Source organism: Suillus plorans, assembly GCF_016647745.1.
Source record: "Suillus plorans strain S12 chromosome Unknown HD556scaffold_126, whole genome shotgun sequence".
Classification (NCBI taxonomy): domain Eukaryota; kingdom Fungi; phylum Basidiomycota; class Agaricomycetes; order Boletales; family Suillaceae; genus Suillus; species Suillus plorans.
The window spans coordinates 80,920-103,831 of NW_024537510.1; the positions used below are offsets into that span (position 1 = coordinate 80,920).

At 49.0% G+C, this 22,912-nt stretch overlaps 9 protein-coding genes across 9 annotated transcripts; 4 read left to right on the forward strand and 5 right to left on the reverse strand.

The window, feature by feature from the left end:
• Window positions 1–4,758: 4,758 nt before the first annotated feature.
• Window positions 4,759–5,350, reverse strand: HD556DRAFT_1461271 (uncharacterized protein; the record flags this gene model as incomplete). Its single annotated transcript, XM_041308253.1, has 1 exon — window positions 4,759–5,350. A coding segment is annotated over one exon (592 nt), but the record flags the coding sequence as incomplete, so codon positions are not given.
• A 139-nt stretch (window positions 5,351–5,489) lies between these two features.
• HD556DRAFT_1314729 (uncharacterized protein) lies at window positions 5,490–6,161 on the reverse strand (the record flags this gene model as incomplete). Its single annotated transcript, XM_041300991.1, has 3 exons — window positions 5,490–5,556; window positions 5,683–5,915; window positions 5,970–6,161. The coding sequence occupies 3 exons, from the start codon at window positions 6,159–6,161 to the stop codon at window positions 5,490–5,492; spliced, it is 492 nt and encodes a 163-aa protein (XP_041152360.1).
• Window positions 6,162–6,398: 237 nt separating this feature from the next.
• HD556DRAFT_1540297 (uncharacterized protein) lies at window positions 6,399–7,211 on the forward strand (the record flags this gene model as incomplete). Its single annotated transcript, XM_041309740.1, has 3 exons — window positions 6,399–6,555; window positions 6,879–7,058; window positions 7,091–7,211. The coding sequence occupies exons 1-3, from the start codon at window positions 6,545–6,547 to the stop codon at window positions 7,209–7,211; spliced, it is 312 nt and encodes a 103-aa protein (XP_041152361.1). The 5' UTR covers window positions 6,399–6,544.
• Window positions 7,212–9,678: 2,467 nt separating this feature from the next.
• Window positions 9,679–10,717, reverse strand: HD556DRAFT_1314731 (uncharacterized protein; the record flags this gene model as incomplete). The annotated part of the gene is made up of 5 exons (XM_041300992.1): window positions 9,679–9,939; window positions 9,978–10,036; window positions 10,104–10,171; window positions 10,500–10,558; window positions 10,607–10,717. The coding sequence occupies 5 exons, from the start codon at window positions 10,715–10,717 to the stop codon at window positions 9,679–9,681; spliced, it is 558 nt and encodes a 185-aa protein (XP_041152362.1).
• A 1,226-nt stretch (window positions 10,718–11,943) lies between these two features.
• Window positions 11,944–12,177, reverse strand: HD556DRAFT_1250714 (uncharacterized protein; the record flags this gene model as incomplete). The annotated part of the gene is made up of 1 exon (XM_041298958.1): window positions 11,944–12,177. A coding segment is annotated over one exon (234 nt), but the record flags the coding sequence as incomplete, so codon positions are not given.
• Window positions 12,178–13,202: 1,025 nt separating this feature from the next.
• HD556DRAFT_1435328 (uncharacterized protein) lies at window positions 13,203–16,194 on the reverse strand (the record flags this gene model as incomplete). Its single annotated transcript, XM_041305414.1, has 9 exons — window positions 13,203–13,363; window positions 13,412–13,900; window positions 13,948–14,270; window positions 14,319–14,541; window positions 14,602–14,978; window positions 15,026–15,174; window positions 15,223–15,627; window positions 15,687–15,718; window positions 15,942–16,194. The coding sequence occupies 9 exons, from the start codon at window positions 16,192–16,194 to the stop codon at window positions 13,203–13,205; spliced, it is 2,412 nt and encodes an 803-aa protein (XP_041152364.1).
• A 613-nt stretch (window positions 16,195–16,807) lies between these two features.
• HD556DRAFT_1451330 (uncharacterized protein) lies at window positions 16,808–17,358 on the forward strand (the record flags this gene model as incomplete). Its single annotated transcript, XM_041307938.1, has 3 exons — window positions 16,808–16,835; window positions 16,885–17,081; window positions 17,134–17,358. The coding sequence occupies 3 exons, from the start codon at window positions 16,808–16,810 to the stop codon at window positions 17,356–17,358; spliced, it is 450 nt and encodes a 149-aa protein (XP_041152365.1).
• Window positions 17,359–17,683: 325 nt separating this feature from the next.
• Window positions 17,684–18,658, forward strand: HD556DRAFT_1461277 (uncharacterized protein; the record flags this gene model as incomplete). The annotated part of the gene is made up of 4 exons (XM_041308254.1): window positions 17,684–17,748; window positions 17,799–17,862; window positions 17,920–18,301; window positions 18,347–18,658. The coding sequence occupies 4 exons, from the start codon at window positions 17,684–17,686 to the stop codon at window positions 18,616–18,618; spliced, it is 783 nt and encodes a 260-aa protein (XP_041152366.1). The 3' UTR covers window positions 18,619–18,658.
• A 1,546-nt stretch (window positions 18,659–20,204) lies between these two features.
• On the forward strand, window positions 20,205–21,694 carry HD556DRAFT_1250698 (uncharacterized protein; the record flags this gene model as incomplete). The annotated part of the gene is made up of 4 exons (XM_041298956.1): window positions 20,205–20,589; window positions 20,639–20,847; window positions 20,895–21,084; window positions 21,141–21,694. 4 exons carry the CDS (start codon window positions 20,205–20,207, stop codon window positions 21,692–21,694), a joined length of 1,338 nt encoding a protein of 445 aa, XP_041152367.1.
• Window positions 21,695–22,912: the final 1,218 nt, after the last annotated feature.

Below are 22,912 nucleotides of genomic sequence, written 5' to 3' on the forward strand. Positions count from 1 at the left end.
CCATGGAGATATTTGTTTTTATAGGTGTTTATCTATAGATCATCTATCTAAGAAGACAGCGACGTGTTCATGAGCTAGGCTAGACTTCTCTCAGAAGCACACCGCGGTACCATTTTTTGGGCACTAGGAAAATGCTGCGCCACTGCTGCGACTACTGCGCGGCATCTGCCGCAACGTTCGCTAAGCAGTAAATTGACTCACGACACTTGCCTATTGCTTGCCACATCATACCCTGAACTCTGCATCGCTGCCTTGAAGGATTTTGCATGATTAATATAAAGTCACTTGGTTATTACTGACTCTCTTGCTGCTTTATCAACTTGCTCGTTATCCCTTCGAAATCTTATGTCCCGGCACATGTCTTGAACTGTGTTAATCTATATAGTGTGTTCCAACTTCCAACTTCCGAGTCCCATATTTCAGACTTGTGCATTCTGGTTTCTGAAATGATATGCAAATCCACCACTGAAGTATGTATTCTAATGCACGAGTCTGCAATACTATGATGCACAACATAACTGCTGAAGGACCATGTATTACACAACTCGAGTTCATTTTCAGTAGTGTCGCAGCACCATGTTGTGGGCGTTGCAGTCGTCGTGGGCGTCGCGGGCACCATATCGCAGCACCCTCTTTGAGGATCACTTAGACATGTTGATGGGGTGGAGTGAAAGATCAAAGGTAACAAATGTATTTGATTAAGTCCAGAGAACATGTTACATTGAATGAGTAGAGATAGTTTTCGGGCGAGGACGCGCAGTGTCATCCGGCCCCGAGGGGCTAACCTGAGGTGGAGAGGTGAGCTGTGATTCCCAAATGATTAGGAGGACTGACGACGCATCCAGCGAGGCTCGGATACCCCAACCCCTGCAGGAGGAAAGGACTTACATTGTGTAATGCCCTGGTATGTTCTAACGGACTGGGGGAAGGTTCATGGTGTGACGCAAGAATTGCTCTTGCAGCGCGGGGGTAGCTTGCATGTAGGGAGCTAGGATTTGTGCATGGCGGCGCAGATACACGAGGAATGCGTCGCTAGCCCAGCGGCCTTTCACTTTCACAACGTCGAAGGGCACATTTCGAAGAAGATATTCGAGCGTTGAACCAATTCTAATGCCATGGCCTTGTACTGGTTGGCGACCGGCCGCTTTTGTTGCAGATGCTAAGCGTTGCAAAAACTTGGACTTTGTTAGTGGTCGGTGAGAGTTGTTGTGGCGATAGGCAAAGAGAGCGCCATTTTGGAGTGGATCATTGACGCGGAAATGGTTTGCGAGGGCTTCTTCTGGGTCAGTGGGACCATCTTGCCTGGCCCAAGATACTTCTTCTCCCTCGATTGCGCTCTTCATTCGAGGGAGGAAGAAGCTTTTCATTGGGAGATTCTGCTGGTCTTGGGTATCTCTGACATTGGAGGGTTTGATGTGTATCATTGGGTCGAAAGCATCGAGGCGAGGAACTGTGAATTCGCTGGCACGAGCTGTGGCATAGAACATTGTTGTCAGACACGCGAAAACCGCCGCGTCGAGGGGATTGAGGAGGTCTAAGTGCTGGCAAATAGCGGTGATCAGCTTAATGGTGTATGGTTCCCGCTTGCTTCTCTTTGTGGAGGCAGGTGCAAGAGCTGTGGAAGCTTTGAGGAGGGTCTCTATCTCCATTTCATTGAGGGACCACATTAGACCGTGCAGGACGTGCCAGGCGCGGACGCCGCAGATGTAGTTCACAATTGTCTTGCCCGAATAATGGCCTGCCATGGAGGTGATGAAAGAGGATATTAGGATGTGACTTGCGGGAGCGCGTTGCTCTTCGGGGATGCTCTTACTGTCACAGAAGACGTGGAAGGTTAGTAAACCTGATCCATACGTCTCGCGCGTTGCTTCTGTGTACGCATGGATCATTGTGTCACGAATGCGATGGAGGTCGGCTGGGGGTAGGGAAACGATTTTGCCTTTCTCGTCTCATAAGTTTCGAGAAGTCATTGGATTCCAGAGGTACAGTCTTTCTCTTGTGGGGCAGTGAGGACGGAGAGAAGATGGGAGGGGGGTGAGGCTTGAGTTATAAGCTATTGTTGGAGTGAACTGGTTAAGATGAACAGTGGTGGGAGTCCGCGTTGGACTTACTAGTCTTGCGACACTTTAAACAGCTCCTCTCCCCTTCGCTCGAAATCACGATTGATGAGGGCACGGTGATGGAGTTCTGAGTCTGGGTGGTTCCTGCCCACTGTGTGAAGCGGTTTGTTGGCTGGATGACAACATTTTGATCTGGAAGTTGCAATGGCTTCAGAGACCTCCTTGACGAAGGGTCATAGCTCTGCTGGGAGGTCGACTGGGGGCAACAATAGACTTGTGGGGGGATATATCCCGCGGGAAGGGCCGTCGGCGGGGTTGTCTTTGCTTGGTATGTACCTAGTAAGAACTGAGCACTTGGAACTAGCGATGACTTGATGAACGCGCTTGAAGACCTCGTTTGAGGCGCGGTTTCTGCTGTGTCCTGTCCACCAGCCTTCGACAATGCCCATGTTGTCCCCGTAGACCTTGAAATGAATTCCGGAGGCTTGAGAGCGGACGAGAAGCTCGAAGCCAACACTTTCAGCCCACCCGATGTCACGTCCATCTCTCTTCCATTCGGGAATGAGGTCCCAGGCTCTCCAATGCCCGTTGATGAAAATGCCGATCCCATGGCCAGAGCTAGCGTCCGAATAGGCATGGAAGTCATATACAATGCAGGGTCCGGGAATTGGGCGGGAAATGTATGCATTGCTGAGGATGTTCTTCCACCAGCGGATGTCATCTGGTGTGTTTCATGGTGGGGTTCGTGGGAGAAACAGACGGTCGCTAAAGGTGGCCAACATTGCCTCGAGGTTGGTGAGGTAAGCTCGGCCAGCGGGGATAATGTTTGCCGTGTGTAGCAGCTTGTCGTAGAGCTTCTGTACCTCGCGGAGTGTGTGAGTATGTTTTGACTGCCATCCTGCGATGGTGAGGAGATACTTTTCTCTTTTCTCGGTAGAGAGGTCCACAGTGCGTGTTGCGATGTTCCACATGAAACCAGTGAATAGTGGACTGCTAATAAAGGGTTTGTCTTTCGACAATTTCCAGGGAATGCCCAACATTGATGAGAAATGATTGATGTCATCGACGCAGTAGGTGAAAGCTTCGTCTTCCTTCGATCGGGGGGAACATTGTGATAAGTCTTTGATCGGGAATGATGCGTCCTCATCAAACTCTTCACTAGATTTGTTAGGCATTGTAGCTCCTTTGTACCACTTACAACCGCCGTTAACAATAAGTCCCCGTTTTCAGCGATCTCCTTTGCCCACTTAGCGCATCTATCATTGTATTCCTCGAGGTACTCGTGTTTGATGCGGAGAAAAAGGTGATCATCCACCCATTTAGAGGCTGGGCCAATGCCTTTCACACATAGTATGTCCAGACCGGCATCACTAATATTGCCGTATATGCCTGCAGATGGGCCGAATCCGAAGCAGAGCGAAGTATCGACTGCAAAGGCATCGTTACCTGGGAGGAGGATGGCCAGGCCAGCCCATTGGGAGTGGTGGAGAGGGACGGTGCGATATGCTTCCACCACGTCTCGCACTGCGCCTTGAGATCCTGGAGGGAGGCGCCATATAGCCAGACAGATCGTTGAAAAGGTTCCGTACGTACAAGGAAAGAGGTTGGAGTTGACTCTCGAATTAATGGAACTAATACTTTGGGATGGGTTATGAGGGAATGATAGATTTTGAATGAGGCGATATTTGCCTGGTTTTCCTGGCTTAGGTACAAGGGAGAGAGGAGCGGTTTGGAATGGACCGACGATTGACTCAAGGTCTTGCGCTGTGAAGGGTCCGATAAAGCGGCCTTTTTCGAACTCAATATTGACAATGCTCCAGAAGGCTTCGGGGTGCTCTTCAATGGAGGGGTTTTTGGGGGGTTTGTATGTATATTTGACTGGGGGAATGCCCCCGGAGAAACCGGACACCAGACATTCGAGTATATGAGGGTATCTACTAATAAGCCCTGTTTCCTTGAGAAGGAGGGCCCAGCCGTCAAGCTTGTATGGCGTGAGAGCCTTGCGCTTTCTCTCCTCGAGGACAAGCTTGAGCGCCGTGCTCCTTGCTGCCGCATCCCGAACATTCGTGGTGAAATTCGTGATTTCCGGTGTGGCATCCGTTGGGGCGCTGCCATTTGAAACAAAGGGGGTTCCCTTGGGGATTGACGAGGCGATTGTCCTGTGTCTTTCGACAATAGGAGGAGCTTCCGTCCCACAATGTTGCGGAGTCGCAGTGTTGGATGTCGTGGGAGAAACGGCCAAGGCATACGGCGCAGGCTGACCGGCCGCGAGAGCCTGCGCTTTGGGAAAAATCCCTTTTGCATTGGTGGCGATTCCTGGATTTATCTGGGGATGGTTTCTGGTTGTCGTTTCCTGCCCGGGGAGGAGAGTGTGATCGCGAACTTCGGCGACTGTACTCCTGGTTATCCCGCCACGAGTCGCGCGTATAGTCCCGGTAGCTGGACTTACGGTTCTGGGTCTGAGCGGGCAGGACTTCATTGGATTTTGGCTGATGACACGAATGAGATGTGATAATATTATATCGTTTGTGTGCACGTGTGAGCATCCATGTGAGCAAAAGTATGGGCATCCGTGTAAGCAGTGTTACAGGCATCCGTGTGAGCAGGGGTATGGGCATCCGTGTAAGCAGGGTTACGGGCATCCACGTAGATGGGATTGTGGGCATCCACAAGGAAATGTGGGCATCCACGTGAGCAAGGGTGCGGGAAGGGTTCATTGGTGTTTGCAAGAGGAGTTTGCAGTATATATAAGATGATGAACTTTTTGAGCGGTACATTGTGAGTAAGTTTAAATGGAAATGTACCGCAGATAATGTTCTGGAACAGATTTTATCCCAGAGTTCCTCGTTGATTGCATGGAGAAGGGTCTCATTGATGATGGCGATGTTGAAGCCTTCGTCGTGTTTGAGACGGTCATGCCAGTCCTGGCGGACACGCGAGGCATAATGGAGAGTAACCATGTCGCCGATATCGCTGTTGTTGCGAATGGGGTGGTTCTCGAGGTGCCAGAAGAAAAGAGATAGGGCGTCGATGTGGCTTTGTGGCCACTTCGCTTTGCTAAGTTGCATTAAGAAAAGGTTCTTTGCACGTAGAAAAGTCGGGAAAGGGAGGTCGTGGTCCGCAATGGCTGATTTTGAAGCTTTGAAGGCGTATGCCGGGCGTATTGTCAGTTGGTCGTCGACCCTAGTGAGGCCGAAGTCGTCTGCAACAGACTGAGCTGTGCGAAGGGCTTCCTTGCAGCCTTCTGGGGAAAAATACCAGAGTTCTACATAGGCAATGTCATGGGTATCTAGCACCCACCGTGGGTTGTGGGTGTGGGTACCCAGGGGTATGGGTGGGGGTAGGCACTTAGGATACCCACACCCCTACCCACACCCACACGGTGGGTATGTATGTAAAAAACTTACTGATGTTGGGTTTTTATTTAGCTTATATCTCTCTCAAATGACTGCCAATTAACAAGGTGAGACTAGCAGTATATTTGTCTCCAGTACTACTACAACATTCATTAAGATATCTAAGTGTGTAGTACCAATCATTCATGTCATACCCATGGGTATACCCTCTATGGGTGTGGGTATGGGTAGCCATCCCTGGTACCCATGAATATACCCACACCCACCAGGTGGGTGTGGGTTTTTGGTGGGTGTGGGTGGGGGTATCACCACAGATACCCATGGGTATACCCATGTCATTCCCTAGTTCTACGTAGTCAAAATTATTGAGTTTTTGAATCGCGTATTGGGATGGGCGCGGTGCAATGGAATCTCCTACTGAAGACGCTTCGTCGAAACCATTCATTTTCGGTTTCTTTTTCTCTGCTTCGACTTTCTCTTTCTCTGCTTCAGCTTCCTGCTGTAAGCGAACTTCTTCCTCTTGGGCCACTCAAGCTTGTTCAGCTTTGGCAACCTGGGCTGCTTCCTGCTCCCTATTTTGGTTCCACTCATCGACTCTCTCGTTGTGTCCATCGGTCCAGGATTGGGTTAGGCGAACAATGACTTCTTCTTGGGTCTGTCCGGTGGCTCTCCGGATGTCGTCGCATATATTTGCGTACGCTGGTCCATCGAAGTCAGGACATGTTTCAAAAGATGGGTTTGCCATGTAGGCTTAAGATAGATATAGAGAGTGCTTAATGCTGGTAATAGATGTGTAGAAATAAAACAAGCACGGTAATACTTCTTAGTGCGAACGGATGTTGTGGCACGGAGACAAGAAGCGCGATGCCACGTCTGATGTTCGCTCGAAGACAAAACTCTATTCCTCCGCTCGTGCCTCGTTACATAATAGACTACCCACCCAAATATGGAAATAAGGTGCCCGCGACAAGGTGCTGCGACACTTGTCAGTACCTCACATTCAATTCCAACTCAAGCTGACTTTCTGCTATCGGTGGCTTGAGCAACTTGTGTCAACAGGAATCGAGGAGGCGATAAGGGACGGAGTGATGATGCTGCCAGTGAGAACTGGCAAGATGGTTTTCGAACATGGCGTACTAGTAAGTGTCTTGGACTCGGAATCATTGTTTCTGATGAGCCAACTTGCCAAACCATCACACGTCCTGCCACATGCAAATTCACACTCATCAGTCAACTGCACGCTGAAGAAAACTCGTTCATCAGGAATGCCCGGAAAAGTCATATACATCCTATACTAATGTCATGGTGGCATATGTTACAAACACAATGACAATTGTGACCATGCCCGCCCTACTCGTATACTACACCTAACGAAAAGTTAGCATGCTCAGCTGCTAATCCTCATGTACATGCCCGAGCTGTGGGGCTGTACACATGTGTCACTGAACTGACTGGACCTCAGCGCTCAGCGCTCAGGAGCGACAGGTAACAAAATCCCATGGAGGACCGAGAACACAAAGAAAGGTGCCAATGACCGCGTCAGGCTTGAGACAAATGCCCGCAACTACGGGAATCAGGGCACCCTTGAGTCCATAGCTCGTTCGGAGGACAAGTACTGGGAGGTTCCAGTGATTAGCAGTAAGTAAGTGTAGTTAATGCGCACTCACCATTTAGGAACATCGCAGCAGTGGTGGCGGCAGTTGCCGCGCAGCAGTCGCAGCAGTGGCGCAGCATTTTCACAATGCCCCCGTCTTTGGTATATGCGGAGTTTAAAAGTGTACTCTACTGCTTCTAAGGGAAGTTCTTCCAGACGCATTCCCTTCTCAGACAAGGCGGCTGGTTCACGAGACTACTCATGTATTAGCGTCGCTTCTTTATCCGTTTAATCACATACGCTTTCAGTCTGATTCGGTTCTAGTGTTTCCACTCGTCATACACGAGTGGTTTCCAAATTCCACGAGAGCACCATTATACTCATAGGATAAAAGCCTAGGATCAGCCCCATCAGAGAACCTGTGAGAAGAAGATATCGTAATATATAGGAAAGGTTTTCGTCACATTGGAATATAACGCAATATATGACTATGTAAAAGTACCATAATCAGCATAATCCCCAGCAAGAACTCACCGGTTTACTGATGCCCAGGTTCCTCCCATCCATAGACTTTTGCAATACTATTGGCAACTCATCAGCTACTATGTAGTCTTTCAGGTGATGTTTGCATATCTCAACCTCGGACGACGAAGATACACTGTCTGATATCTATGCACCAAGTTCTGCATTTATATGGAGAAGGCCACTTAGAGCAAGCTTCGATCTCGACAATATTATACAGGCAATCTTCGGGGAGAAGCTCATAGTGGAACATACACGACAGTCAACTTGTAGAGAGAGGCGGTGTAACTATTATCGATATTTGCGCAATCGTTTCCTTTGTCGGAGCCTTGAAACATCACTTTCGTACAGGGCTGCATAACTATCCGTCTGCGACCGCAATAACCGGCCATACACGCCAGCGGTTTTTTGTTCATGATGTTGAGCGTTTGGAATTATATCTATGTATTTACAGGTGCTGACACCATTGTCCGTACATCATCCAGATTCCAGAAACAACTGTATTGATCAAGTCAGCGATGAGTTGCGTATTGTGCCATCAACAACGCCAACGGCCCAATGCGAAATCAGAAACACGACTCACTGTTCAATTAATAGTATTAGTAGCCCCCGGATCCGCAAGGCAGTACAATAGACCTTCAATCTATTGTCATTACAAGGTGAGTAATGGGACGCAAACTGAACTGCTTGTACTCACATTCCAGGCGCATTGAAAGCCTTTGCAGCAGTCGCTGTCTGTGTTGCAACGCTGTCTCAGTGTGCTGCATGCACTGACAGACATGCATGCCGTTAAAGCAGTAAGGACGACGACGAAGGGGAGACGCATGATTTATGCGAAGTGATACGAGCCTTGTAAGTTGTAACGAGGAATATCACTGAGGTGAGGGGTACGCTAAACACGGCTTGCTTTTATGTCGTGAACATAGTGTTGTGGGAAAAACATTGGTTTGGAAATTTGCTTGCACCTGGTGATTCATGAATGAAGAACCTTGGGGATTCAACGTTCAACTATTGGCTGAGTAGATTGGTTGCGCCCCGAATGATAGAACTTGGTAGCGAAGATTATAGAAATTTAACTATTTGGCTTAACAGATCGGTTGTGCCTGGTAACCGTTAACAACGAGTGACCAGTCCCCTGGGACATCATGCGTCATTATTGAGGATGTCGGAAGCACATATTGGAGGTGAAAATGGAGTTCCAGGATAGACAATCCGTAACTCAGCCTTCATGACTGCAAGCGCTTGCAAGTGAGACAAGCTCCTTCATGCCTCTGCGACGTCACACCACCAGATTGTAACACAAAAAGGGGATTGTGTCCGAGTCGTTAACGACGGATTGCATCATTCACTTTCGCCCGTGTATTCTGAAGGATATCACAGCACAAGGCGAGATGAGATCGGCTGTTAAACATTCTGGATTGATGTTCACCCTACGACGCACTCTATGTATCTGCTCCAACTCATTATCCTTCGAATATTCACGCATTGCCGGTGGATATTGTCCAGCCCCAATCCAGAGTCCCCAGATACCTGTCAATAATTTCGTCATGATAAATACCGATGAGAACAAAACACTGGGACTAGCTTGGTAATTTATTAGGGCTAAAAAGTGCCGTGTTCGCTGTCTTAAATGATTGGTCCAAGTCGCTGTTGAAATCTCGTGCTGGATTTAGGTCACTCAATAAAATTGACCACACGCACTCTAATTCCTGTTAAACATCCAACATTAGTGCATTTCCATCGAGACCATTATTCACAGCAGATACCTTACAAACGATTTTCTACATCCAAATCTCCCAGAGCATACAGACTCCGTGAGCCATTCAACCGAATTTCAACGTCACTCCTAACCTTGGTGAGGCTTTTGCACTTATATCAAGCGATTGATATGTCGTCCTCGAGGCGCACGGCACTCCTTCAACGAGTGGTGGTTCACATATTCAGACTCCTCCACAGCTTTGAGCAGATGTTCATGGAAGTAGATCCCTGGCTCAGCAGTTTATCTAAGTAAGCAGGTGGATGGTCCGTGCAAGATTCGAACATACTAGTTGAACCATGCCTCCTGCGAATGGCAACCGAAGCCGCAAGTACATGCAAAAACTGGGGTTCCCGACTTCGTCTTGTGGAATAGTCGTGGTCTGATGGTTTACTTGCACTTGGGACATCGTGCGCACCCATCCTCAGCAAATGTCCAATTCCATAAGGGAAAAAGATTGAGCTGACCAGAGAGAATCTCGTCTTTTGAACCTTTGCAAAGTCCGAGGTCGAGGAATCCTTGTACAACTTGTCGTGGTGTAGGCGGTGCTAACCCAGCCTGAGTGAGCTTGATATGGCACGGTTGGTGCTTGACATAGTGATACAGAGGCTGCATCGGACTTGACGAGGTGAGGTCGAGGCTTGACACTGTCTAAAAACCAACATCAGATCGACAGATACAAGATGTACATTACTGATTGACACAATTCGAGCCTCACGTTCGATCTCGAGATTGAGCGGAGCATCACCTACCAGACCACGAAGACACGCTTGAATATCACCATTGTAGGTATCAGCACTCGCCCATGGTCACACCGCACACGAGTTCGGGACCGCAAGAGATGAGCCCCTCTTGGTGAACTGTCATATCTGCGTGCATCACACTATATCGTCATGATATCCATGGTGACCCCAGAGAATGTGACAAAAGCGAGTTAGCAAATGGAGGTGGATATGGGTTTAGTACTCCTCATTCTGTTCCTCTTCGCCTTCCTCTTATTCTACTTCTACTTCTTTGGTAGACTTAATGGTAGAGTAACTGCGATACGGTCATAATTCCACTGACCAGTCAAAATTCCGGGAGGGTTACAGCAAGATTTCAGAATACGACATCTAGTAACGGCATGCTGAAGGTTTCGCGGCATTGGGTTCGAAATAGGCTTCTAGAAACATGTGAGATGGAGAGAGATGTTCGCCATGAGACTTTCTCACTGCCACCGAAGCGGTCCATCAGATGCACCTGGCGCTAGTTGCAGATCTGAGTGCTTCGTCTACATAGCAATCAAGCCGTGATGTGGACACAGGATGATGGAACGTACCATAAAATATGCTTCAACAAGCAGTGCCTCAACTCCAATCCAAACGCCCACTGTTGGCTCGTGATCTGAACGCTCTAAACGGTGCTCCTCGTCAGTGATACTCTGCAACATATCCACCTGCTTACCAGCGACTTTGGATACTCACTAATATCTCTGTGCATTTTCCAATACGCAACTGATATACACAGTGCCGAAGTTGGAGGACCGGATTCCTATAAGCAGGGTATCTGGTGAGCAATGGTTTATGCGTTTATATCAGCGAGAGCTAAAGTTAAAGAAGATAGGTAGGTCGACTCACCGGGAATATTGCCGTCGCCAGACAACTCGTTTTCATTCAAAGATCCTGGGGGGGTTCACTCGCATAGATCCGCTATACTCGAGACGTCACTCGCGCCGACCATGTCTTTCCCGAGGAATCAGAAGCAAAAGACGCCAGCGGTCACACCCCGTCAGACGATACGAACCCCCTGGAATATATCAGGTGTTGTGCACCTGCCCGGGGGACGACGGATCGTGACATGTTCGTGGGATAACTCACTACGACTATGGGACTTGGAGAGCGGCGCACAGATAGGCGAGGACTGGCGAGATGAGGAGGATGAGGAGGATGAGCTAACAAGAATGGACAGCATAGCATTGTCTCCAAACGGCAAGATTATTGTCAGCGGAAGTGGGAAAGTGATGCGGGATGGGAAAGTGAAGTTGTGGGATGTCGAGACGGGAAAGGTGGTCGCAAAATGGTCAGGGCACACCAACTGTGTGATGTCAGTGTGTTGGAGTGCGGATGGTAAGCGAGTGCTGAGCGGATCCTTGGACGAGACAGCAAGAATCTGGGATGTCAAGACCGAAAAAACAATCAAAACCGGGCACCGTATGCGGGCGGTAATCTACTCACCCGATCACACACAAATTGGGACAGCAGGATTCCACGAATTTGTAGTCAAAATCTGGGATGCAAAAACGGGCAAACTGCTCGCCACACTCAAACATGATTCCCAGTGAAAACTGGTCAGTGTGGGAACGTGTGAGAGCGTGCCACATCGTGCACCGCCAGCTGAAACCGCCCTTGCACGATCTCGACAAGAAATCCGGACGAATACACGATGCAGAAGGAGTCCATATCGTGCGTCGTCATGCGAGAGTCGTTCAAGTTGTTTCTACACGATGTGGCACTCCCTTGCATTCCTTACGAGCGGTTTATATCATGCGAGAACGGTTCATATCATATTGCTTCAAGTTGCTATCATTACTATTAATAGTACGAAATACAAATACGATTGGACAGCGAAAACTTGGTCGAGCTCCTCCAGGGTCTTGCCTTTCGTCTCGAGCACGAATCACAAGATGAGCACCCAGAGAATACAGCACCATGCTGCGTACCAGCCAAAGGCACCTTGTTGTTTGAAGGCCAAGACGAGCGAAGGCCAAGTGATTGACAGAATGAAGTTCCAGAACCAAGTGGTCGCAGTAGCAAAGGACATGCTGATATCACGGATACAGAGAGGGAATGCCTCTGTGGAGTACGTCAACGGCACTGGACCTTCGCCTGGAGAATAGAAGATCGCGAAGAGGTCTGAAGGAGCATATATCAATGGCAGTATCAAGTACCAAAAGGATGACGTCAATAACTCACCTGTATTGTTGCCTGACCCGTAGGAGTCCTAGAAAGATAGCAGCAATTGCGCATATATGCACCCAGTCCTATAGTATTCAATGATATATTGGCTTGAATATTGTTGACAGAACTTACTAAGGCAAACGCTCCGAGTCAGGGTGCTGCTATTGAGGAAACTTAAGTTTTAGGACCAGGGCTCGAGTGGATTACTAGCTGCCTGCGGTGTTAACGTTAACGGTTGTATGGGGAGACATGACGGTAAGGGAACAAGAGAGGTGTTGATGACATCATGAAGACGGACTTTAGATTTGAAAAGCTTTACATGTTGCAGTGACATGCATATGCAAGCAGCAGATAGCAAATGCAAACATTGCGGAACTCATGCAGATGCAAAATAAGTGCGAGGAAAGCAGAATTCACGCAAAGTTTGTGCAAAGTTCATGCGTTTGCATGCGCTGCGCTCACAAGAAAATACTCATCATTTGCTATCAACCAGATCTACATGATCTGGCACTTTGTGTAACGTTCTCGCACGCTCTCACACGCTCCCGCACTGTCCGGTTTTCACCTGTGGTTCCCACGTACCTGATCTAATAAGATATGACAGCTGCGTGTGCTGGCGGGTCTAAAACGACGTGTTTCTAATTATCCCCAGCCAAATGAATAAAGGCTGGATACTGAGGGGCCTTCAGTGGTGCAAAGAGAGTACTGGTGGTGTTCCAGCAGTGTCGGCACCTATCTCCGTACCCCGCGTGCTAATATTAGCTCATTTAGAATGCCGCCGGCTGTCGGATGTAATGGGCGAGGCCACGTCAGCACCAATCATTCGTGCTCGCTGTTGCCGACAGCGAGCTCATGTATTTCGCGTGGATGTGCACAGATTGGAGGCGGACTTTTTTGCATAGGTAGTATTACATGTATATAATGATGTACTACGTCGTTCTACAGCCAAAATGCAATCCCTATGATGAGCTCAAACATTCAAACATCTAAGGTCACCTGTAGAATACTCTCGAGAATGCGAGCATGCTCCTCACCATCCACGTCAGCATTCTCATCGTCCTCAAGGTCCTCCAGTGCATCATCCTCGCCTTCAGGCACCATGCTAAGCCCATCAGCAACCAGCTGCGCAGGAATACAGACTATAGGGGAGCTTGCGCTGGCTCCCGGTCCTCGTTCAACACTCTCACCCGGCGTGATGGATCCTGTAAAGCCCTCCAGCATACTGATATCATGCAGGCGCTGATAGTGGTGTTCAGCGAACCGCGCGCGAATCTTGCGGTGCAAGGAAACTTGATGAGCAAGCCCGGGGTGCAAAGTTTGCAGCTGCTTCTCGCACTCTGTCAGGTACCGGCTCTCGTCGTGTAGGTAAGTGGCTAGACGTCTGATTTCGATGTCGAGACGCTGTATTTCCTCACGGGCACGGCGCGTCTTGAAATATGTATCCATGGTCAGGCGTCCGGTGGGTGTTGCCCAAGGACGTTGTGATATGTCTTGACGTGCATCACGGAGGAGATCGAAGTCGGAAAGAAAGGCGTATTCAACGACTTCCTCCCATGAAAGGGAGGCACGCGGGGGGCGTAGTGCTCGAGCAGCAGTGTTGTACCTGTCTAGTGCCGTCCGAATGGCCGCTGACCGTACTTGCAGCGCCTTGCCAATGTGTTTGCGCAGTTTGTAGCCTGACAATGCCATCAATATTGAGTAAGACACAAGCATCAAAACTCACCCGTCCCCGCTTGATTCATCTTCGAAAGTTCAAAAATTCGAGCAACAACCAGACCCTCCAGATGGTCCAGCGCACGCTGAAACTTTCGGTTTGCCACTAGACGACCCACATCTTTCCACTCCTGGTCTTCCTGTTCCCATCTACGAGTCACGCCGAGCTTCGTTTCAAGTTCCTGGACAGCCTTGAGGTCCTTCTCGTAGTTTTCCATGGCATGCCTACGTGTCGTCTCGATCCTGTTCGTTGACGCGATATCATGGGGTCCGAACTCTACAGTGCTTGGCGTAGTGACGGTCCAAGCTGCAGTAGCAGCATCGAGGTCCTTCCTAAAAATTCGTTAGTAGTCAGCGAGCAGACAAAAGACCCTTACTCACTTGCTACCTGATAGATTCAAGAGTTTTTGCCAGTATTCCATCTGGATGGTCTCGTGGTTCGGTTCATGACTCAACGATGTGAGATAGGCTCGTTCCTCGGCCAACCAGGTGTCAAAGACACTCTTGTCCTCGAGGCCAAGCTCATGCATGAGCTTGGGCAGGGAGTTGGTGCCGTCAGAGATGATGCGGAGCGCCTGCTTGTAGTTGTTATATAAGAATGTACCTGGATACGAAAAAATCACATGTTATTCTGAGCACGCTGGTGATCGATTAAAAGACTTACTAAGATTTGCATAGATCTCATAATCATCGTTATGTTCAAAGTAATGGGCGATAGCTTGACGCCGGTGAAACACGCTCGCGTATCGCACAGAGGAGGCAAGTGCATTCGACTTCGAAAATGTCCGTTCGCAGCCCTCGAGGTCTTCCAGCCCAAGGCCATCCACATATGTGGCGAGATGGTCAAGCTGACAGAGACGTTGGTGGGCGTGTCCATGGAATGCCCCAACAAGTGAGGTATGATTGAGTTCCCGTGCGCGCTGACCTAGTGAACTACGGCTGAGTGTAGTCTTAAAGCGACAGCCGATGTCGTAACCTCCTCCAAGGTTGCTGCCGAATGTATCGAGAAGTTTTGAGACGACGGCTAGAGGGTACTTTGCTCTGAAAAATGGGTCAGCAAGCAAGCAAACAGGGGATTAATGACTTACTGTTCTCCACTTTGGACCATGTCGGCTATCACGAGCGAGAAACCATGCCTGCAGATAGACATAAATATACCTGACTCGTCGAAAACACCCCACATCTTCTTCGTCTTTTCATCTCGCATATTTTTCCAGCGTCCTGCGCAAGGATTGTCCTGCAGTCAAATTAGCACAGTGTGAAGCTAAGAATGAAGAAAATAAACCTTGTCGTCATCAAGGGATAACATATCGGCAGGCGAGTCTCTTGCAAACTGTTCGATGTACTCGTTTAACAAATAACGGTCGCCACCGACAACTTGCGTGGTGGGTAACTCTGATGAGCGTTGGGCCAAGGGAGAATTGTCGTCAGAGTCCAAATCATCCTGCGTCGACTTTTTCAAGACTCGCTTAAGTGAGTCATTGCCGTCCATTGCATAGAGTAAGCTGAATTTCATGGGGACTTCACCTTGCAGTTTGTATGTACATGCTGGACAAGCATGCTTTAAGCGCCAGTGAGGGTCTCCACGGCGAAGTGCCTCGTCGACTAGCATATTGACACTGGTGAGAATCTGTAGGTAAACGTCCAGCGCAATCGAGAATTGGCGAGATAGATAAGCGTAAAATTGAACCTGTTCAATGTTTTAAATCATTGCGTGTTTGGGTGTTGACATAGACATTAGGTACGCACCCCTTGCAAGTCACACAATGTCTTTACGTAAGCTTGAATAGAGAAATGAGGATTTCATTGATGTGCGGTGTGATAGAGTTCGAGGGCCTGTACTGTTAAGCCAGTAGTTGGACTTATGGGTGAGGAGGGAATGATGCCTTGTCGTACAAGGGCTGATGCAATAAACGAGTCCGTCGATAGTATGGTGAGAGGAACTTTCTCAGCGCCTATCATATAGTATGTCAGCACAGTGCATGTTTATGACGTACATCGTACAAAATACATCCACCACCTTGATCTGGATGGAACCCTCCGCTGTGTTCTCCCGGGCCTGAGAAGTGTTCTTATGGTGCGCAAAAAACCCGCAGTCGCCGCTGGCAGCATTGCTAATTGAGAGATGCCAATCGAGGTAGGCCTTTGTCAAGGCTGGCATCTGTCTATCGAATGCCTCGGTGCGCCGCCGTGTCCTATCACGCCTCGTCCTGTAGTCTGGCCTGCGAGACTTTGTATTGGCATTTCTGGGGATCATCTCAGTAAGTACTACGAGTTGTGTGATATATTATGGTACTCACATGTTGTAGAAATCCCCTAGTAGCTCTCTGGTAAGCTCGTGGAACTCTCCTCCCGCATGACTGATGTCCACTGGCTCAGATCCATCGAGGACGTTCATACCGGGGTCATTGTGAGTCTCGAAATCGAAGTCGTCCTGTTCTCGAAGCGCCTCAAGTGCGCGTTTCTCATCTGCTGTCAGTGCTAGGTAATTTTATTTGGTCAGGTTTCATACTATCACTTGGAAATTATAAGCTCACCTTCTGCGCGAGCTCGTTTGCGGATATTCGTACCAGCTGCCCGCTCAGCAATCTTACTTGGCCCTAGGACCTCTCGTGTTGGATGCAGCACACGGTCCCGATGAGACACAACGTGGCGGATCCTTGAGCTGGTAAGTCCCGTCTTGTTGCGTGGTCGTTTGTTGGGGCGTCCTAATGCCATTGACAAATATGATATAGATTTACCTTTGCGCGATCAACGACCACTCACCTGCACGGCGCACGTCAGATGCACGTGACTAACTTATCTTTCAGCGCTGTTGCCCACTGCCAGTGATCTACGACATATACCATCAGCGTGATTCTGTGAGGATCATGAATCAGAGTATTGCTACACCACCAGGTACGTTACATTATTCCTCCACTCACATTCTGGTAACTGATCAATGTAGCTTCTGAACCTTCATCTCAGAATCGCAGGCACGCCGCGGGGACCGTCACTCGCACATGGACAAGACGTACTGTGCAGACTCGTTCCCACCGAACCGTCACCCGCACAAAGACGACGGTCGATGCCACAGAGACCAAAACTGTCAGTGAGAAGACCCGCAAAGTCGACTCTGACATCACGCAGGCAATAACTGGCCCAGTAAGTGTCCCAGCCAGTAGTGCGCGCAGTTTTATCTGACATGCCACGTTAGTCGAACATTCCCGCTGTCTTGAACACTGACATTACAATACCGAGTCTCACCCAAGATTTTCCGCGGGATAACTCTCCCTCCCCAACCGACTCGACATTCACACAAACACCTCCTACCACTCCAAGTTCATCAAGTTCATCGATTTCATCAGCGCGATCGAGTGATGTGCTATGGGATCAGCTTGAGGATTTATCAGAATATATGAATGCTGTTAGTTTAGGTTGAGATCGAGTGTCGCCTGCGGGACTTTTGAGGATGTAGAACATTATCTATGGATGCTACGAAATAATGATAACACCCTAACTTCGCATTATCAGTGTGATTGACTCTTGAGTGCTGCAGAACCATGTCTGACATTTGCACGATAATTTGATGTATTGAATACCAATAATTCTAAGGCTACATAGAACAGAGTTTGTGTCCCGAAGTGTGGCTGAATGTTGCTTCAGTTTATTGGTGTATTTTCAAATCTTGCTCTACGAGAAATTGACTCGGCTTCAGCTCATCTCTCTGCAACAACTGCAACCACCATAAAACCATGCGTCCCACCATGTATAAAACTGCAGAGGAGCGTCATGAGGCTCGACTAAAATCAAAGAAGGATAGCTATGCGCGGTAGGTATCAGCCTTTCTTATCACTTCAGCATGTAACGCACCTTTAGTAGTCACCGACTTCAAGAACAAGTGAAGTCCCGCACACGATGGCGACGTCGTCGAGGGGCAGCTGCGGTGAGTACTCATCTGAATTTGACTTATGTGCATGTTGCCAATAATATCTGCACTTAGGGTACTCAAGAACTGCTTCAGCGTCTCGATAGCTTATGGTTAACGTTAGGTTACCGCGATCGGACTCTCCAACACAAATTCCTGGAGTCACATGGGATGTCGATCGTATCCGAGGTAGACCGAGAGGGTTGGGATTCAGTCAAGCCAGGATGTGAGGCAGGGCTCGCAGAGGTAAAGGACGTGGTGAAGCAGGCATATGATTTGCACACTGAGGCCCGTGATATTGATGGGCCTCTCACAGATCAATTGCGGGATGGAATAGCATCTGTTGTAGATGCGGTAGATGTGCACGTTCGTGCATGGGAGGAGTTGTTGTCAATGATGGAACACGGAGTCGATACATACTTTGATGCGCTTCGCTATGGTTCATTGGTCTGGCAAAGTACCGCATAATGCGCGTTCAGTATGCAATATCATTGTTTTCAAGTAAAGAACACTAAATTTTCGACCGCGAGCAATGACATATCAGCCTCTCCTACCCACATGCAAGCCGCTCCCTCTCCTACCCACATGCAAACCGCTCCCGCTCACCATATCAGTCAGAAGCTAAAGACATACTTTGGATCTTCCTCCCTCACTTCCTGCACCAGACTTGCCCCCACCAAGCTGCGGTATCGGTTTAGTCACGGCCATACGATCCTGCTGGCGAATCAAGTACAGAAGGCCAAGTGCATGGTATTGAGTGATGTAGCTCGTTGAAGGGATAGGTTGGTGACTGCTGTTCGAATTTCCAGACAAGCCAAAATTAAGGTAACCACTGCCGGATGATCCGGGGAAGAAGGATGATGAAGACTTTGAGCTGACACCTGGACGACATGGATGGTGGATGACCTGGACATTTGGTCTTGTGTAGTATGTAAGTCACGTGGGTCCAGGCCCTGCAGAAGCCATGCACATTGCGGAAGCAAAATGGACTGCGGAAGCAAAATGGACCCAAGTTGAGCTAAAAATAACGATCATTGTGTGTCGTTGTAGACGTCGCCGAAGAGCCTGAACTTCGTTCCGCGTCAACCTCAAAGCAAACTGCATCCCAACTTCCTGCATCCCAACTTCCTGCACTACCTCTCGCACTTAAGCGTGAACCACCTCATTCTTCCATTGTTCGGCTCATCGCTCCAAATCAGTTCTCATTATACTCCACAATATTACAGCCGGCTAGCTCAATTGACAGCAACACAACTCGCTATCGTGTCCATCCTCAATCAGCCCCAGGCTGATGAAATGTATGGGATTCAGATACCTGATGTGTACGAACGCGTGAGACAGGTAATCAAGACCACCGAGGAAGAATTCAGGTAAATGGATCGCGTTCATCATCGTAATGGTCCATGGTTTATTTTGTTGCGGCCAGCACCGACATAGAGTGGCTTCTTGAAGAAATATACATATTCAGCCCACTCGATGATGATCGCATGCGCTCACGCCTCGTGCATCAGTTTAGTTTCACCATTTGTACAAATCAGTGAGTCTCACTTGAAGCAACGGAGCTCTCCTTGTTCGTCCTTGCAATATACTAATGTGCGCCGCAACTAGAACACAATTATCTTATGGTCATGCGACCCTTCTCATTGCCTCACTGGAAGCCGCCTCCTCAGGGGATTTGAACTTGCACGTGATGCTGGCAGATGCAAGACATTACTACGGTGAATTTTTTTTTCCATGATTTGGCAAATATCTTGACGTGTTCTTTGGTTGACAAACAGCGCGTCGTGATTTTTTGCACGGTGCAGTTTTTTGGCCAGCGTGGCTGGTACAAATGCTCACATCCATGGATGGCTTCATCTTCCCTGATCCATTGTGTGGTGACACTGGCTTTGGCTTTTTAGGTGAGTCTCTTACAATGGTAAAATGTGCGCTGTGTAATAAAGTCATCGCTAGATCTCAATATCAGCAAGGATCTTGGAACGACAGGCCCAGTCCCTCCTGCACACGACATTCACCACTCCTCTCAGCCTCCGTTCCAATATTCCGAACCTTTTCGACAATTTGACCCTGGTCGCCCTGATCTCAGTTTCACTGCGTCACTGAACTGGGATGATCCCTCACTGTACTTCGGACTCCCACCTCTCAGCGCTCTGCTCAATGAATCTCACGGCGTGTCAATTCCTCCTGTATCGAGTGATATCCGGGCCACACTCACTTCAAGCAACACGGCCCCAGTTGAGGACAACACGCTCGAAAACTCAACAGAACTGGTCGGTAGTCTGACTCACAATACTGACGCGCATTCGACAATCGACGATACACAAGTAGATGGCCAGCAGCCCATTGAAGGCTCGCGTACGATGATTGCTCAACACAGCTCAGCTGCTCCACGCGTAGATTTGGCTGAAGCCAACAACTCTTCCTGGGCAGCACGGAATCCCGACAGGCCTGTTCTCGCATCGCGGGAACCCCTTACCACAGCGCAAAAAGCTCGTGCCAAGGCACAACGAGCATCACGCAAGATTACCTCCCAGCAACGCAAAGAGGCTGAAGATATGTTGAACAGCGCAATTCAACAAATGCTTGCCAAAGAAGCGCAGAAGGTGAACGACATCGCACTTGAGCATGGCGTGACTGTCGAGAAGGTCAAGAAGTTGATGGGAGGGATCAAAAATTACAAGAGCAGCCGCAGCGCACAACTTGAAAATGCCCTCATGCACGTGAAGGCAGAGCAAGTCAACAAAGGTGAATTTCTGTGCGTCATTCTCAACTGATTTATCTATTGTGTCTACAGATCTCCCGCGTGGTGCGAAATTTGGAGCTAAGGATCTCCGGATGTTGGTGAAGGAGGATACCGCCATGCAGAACTTGACAGAAGGAGAGAAGCAACAATATATCGACAACTTAATCGAACACCGCGCTATGCAGAACATGAGTGTTCGTGCGACGAACGCCTCCGCTGCACGTGATGTCCAGTCAACCCTTGATAATGTTTTTAAGATGGTAAGTTGCTTGATTTCACCAAGTCCTCACAACTAATGAACTCGTAGCTTGATAGTCTAGCAGTCCGGACCGGAATCTATGCCTGCGTGTTTGCCTCACGTGGACATGTATACGATACAGCTCAGGCAACGTGGTTCGGGACAGACAATGTGATGGATTTCTGGGAGGACGTCCTGCAAATGGAGGCAGACGAGATCGCAAGAAAACTGGAACAGTGGGCGTGCATGGCAGGTCGAAGTGTGTTTCACTTCACATTTTCACTTGCATATCTGCTGACTCTTACATTATCCTAGGCCTCGACGAACGTGAAACGGTGCAAAACATGCAACGTGTATGCACACGGCTCCTCAATTCAGGCCTAAGTACGTGTTTCGTTTCTCGCACTCACTCGATACTAACTAATTTTTTGTCAGAGACTGTAGCTAAGAGACGTGACATCCGCATCAACTATGCAAGCTTCGATACTGCTATCAAAGAGAAGCTCGGCATAGACCTGAGGGGCTGGCCTGAAGGCATTCCATTCCAATCCCCCACCAGCTTGAACGATCTCAACTCCCTCCTCAAGGTCCGTTGTGCACTGAAGGATGGCTCATGCCACTGGTTCCGCATGAGTCCCCGGCAACGCGAGGAGTATAATGCTCTGCTTGACGCACACCGCAAGAAAGGAGAGGTGGTTACCAAGCCACGCAAGAAGCGCTCTGATGCAGGGGTACCTCGCAAACGAAAGGGCAAGGAAAATTCGCACCAGAGAAAGAGGGCACGAGCACCAGGGTCATCAATGCAGGCTCCAAAGAGTGCTGAGTTTGTTTGCACATCCGAGGAGGAGAGCAGCGAGGACGAAGCTTGACTTAGTAGTAGGGTGTTGACTTTGTAAGGTTTGGACCTCAAGAACCCTGTTATTCTACCTACGAAGCATTGCAATTACAGTACTCTACGTATATCTATATATCAGTGAAAGTCCGCCTCCAATCTGTGCACATCCACGCGAAATACACGAGCTCGCTGTCGGCAACAGCGAGCACGAATGATTGGTGCTGACGTGGCCTCGCCCATTACATCCGACAGCCGGCGGCATTCTAAATGAGCTAATATTAGCACGCGGGGTACGGAGATAGGTGCCGACACTGCTGGAACACCACCAGTACTCTCTTTGCACCACTGAAGGCCCCTCAGTATCCAGCCTTTATTCATTGGCTGGGGATAATTAGAAACACGTCGTTTTAGACCCGCCAGCACACGCAGCTGTCATATCTTATTAGATCAGGTACGTGGGAACCACAGGTGCCGGTTTTCACTGGGCATGATTTAACAGTTACCAGCTTGGCCTGGACGTCAGACGGAAGGAAGCTTATCTCCGGTTTCATCACACGACCAAATTAGGAATATATGACACAGCCACTTGGGAGCAGATCGCCAATTTGGAGGGTCACGCTGGTCACAGCCATTACCTTGTTTCAGAACGACCGCCTCCTTGTGAGTGCATCATGGGATAAAACAGTGCGTCTATGGAATCTCGATACCAACCTCCAAGTCGGTCCACCCCTCAACACGAAGATGGAGTAGACTGCGCAGCCCTTTCCGCTGATGGAAAAGTGCTGGTCACTGGTTGCCAGGACAAAAATGCATATGTATGGGATATTCACGCCATCCTCAAAGACGCTGGCCTTGAGGACCTACTATCCATTCCTCATGTGAGTTCAGATATGTACATCGTGCTTTTCGAGCCACGCTAATCTCTCACTTGCAGGTCCCAACTCAAAAGTCGTTAAAGGACGTACGTGACGTATATCTTTACCCTGTCCAATCATCTTAAGATCGAATCCTAGACTGATGCCACCAGACGTCCACCTATTCAGGCCCGTCGAATACCACCAGGTTTTTTCGATGACACCCAAGTGAGTCCTCTAGCTTTTTGACCAGCTCTTTTTCTGACCTCTTCAGCCCTCTACAGCACGTGGTACACATACACTCTCTCCTGCACACAATCCTCGCAATCTCACTCATCCTTATCTGCCATTCCACGTGCTCTTCTCGCACGGCTTTCGTCATTCATGCACCCCCCTGA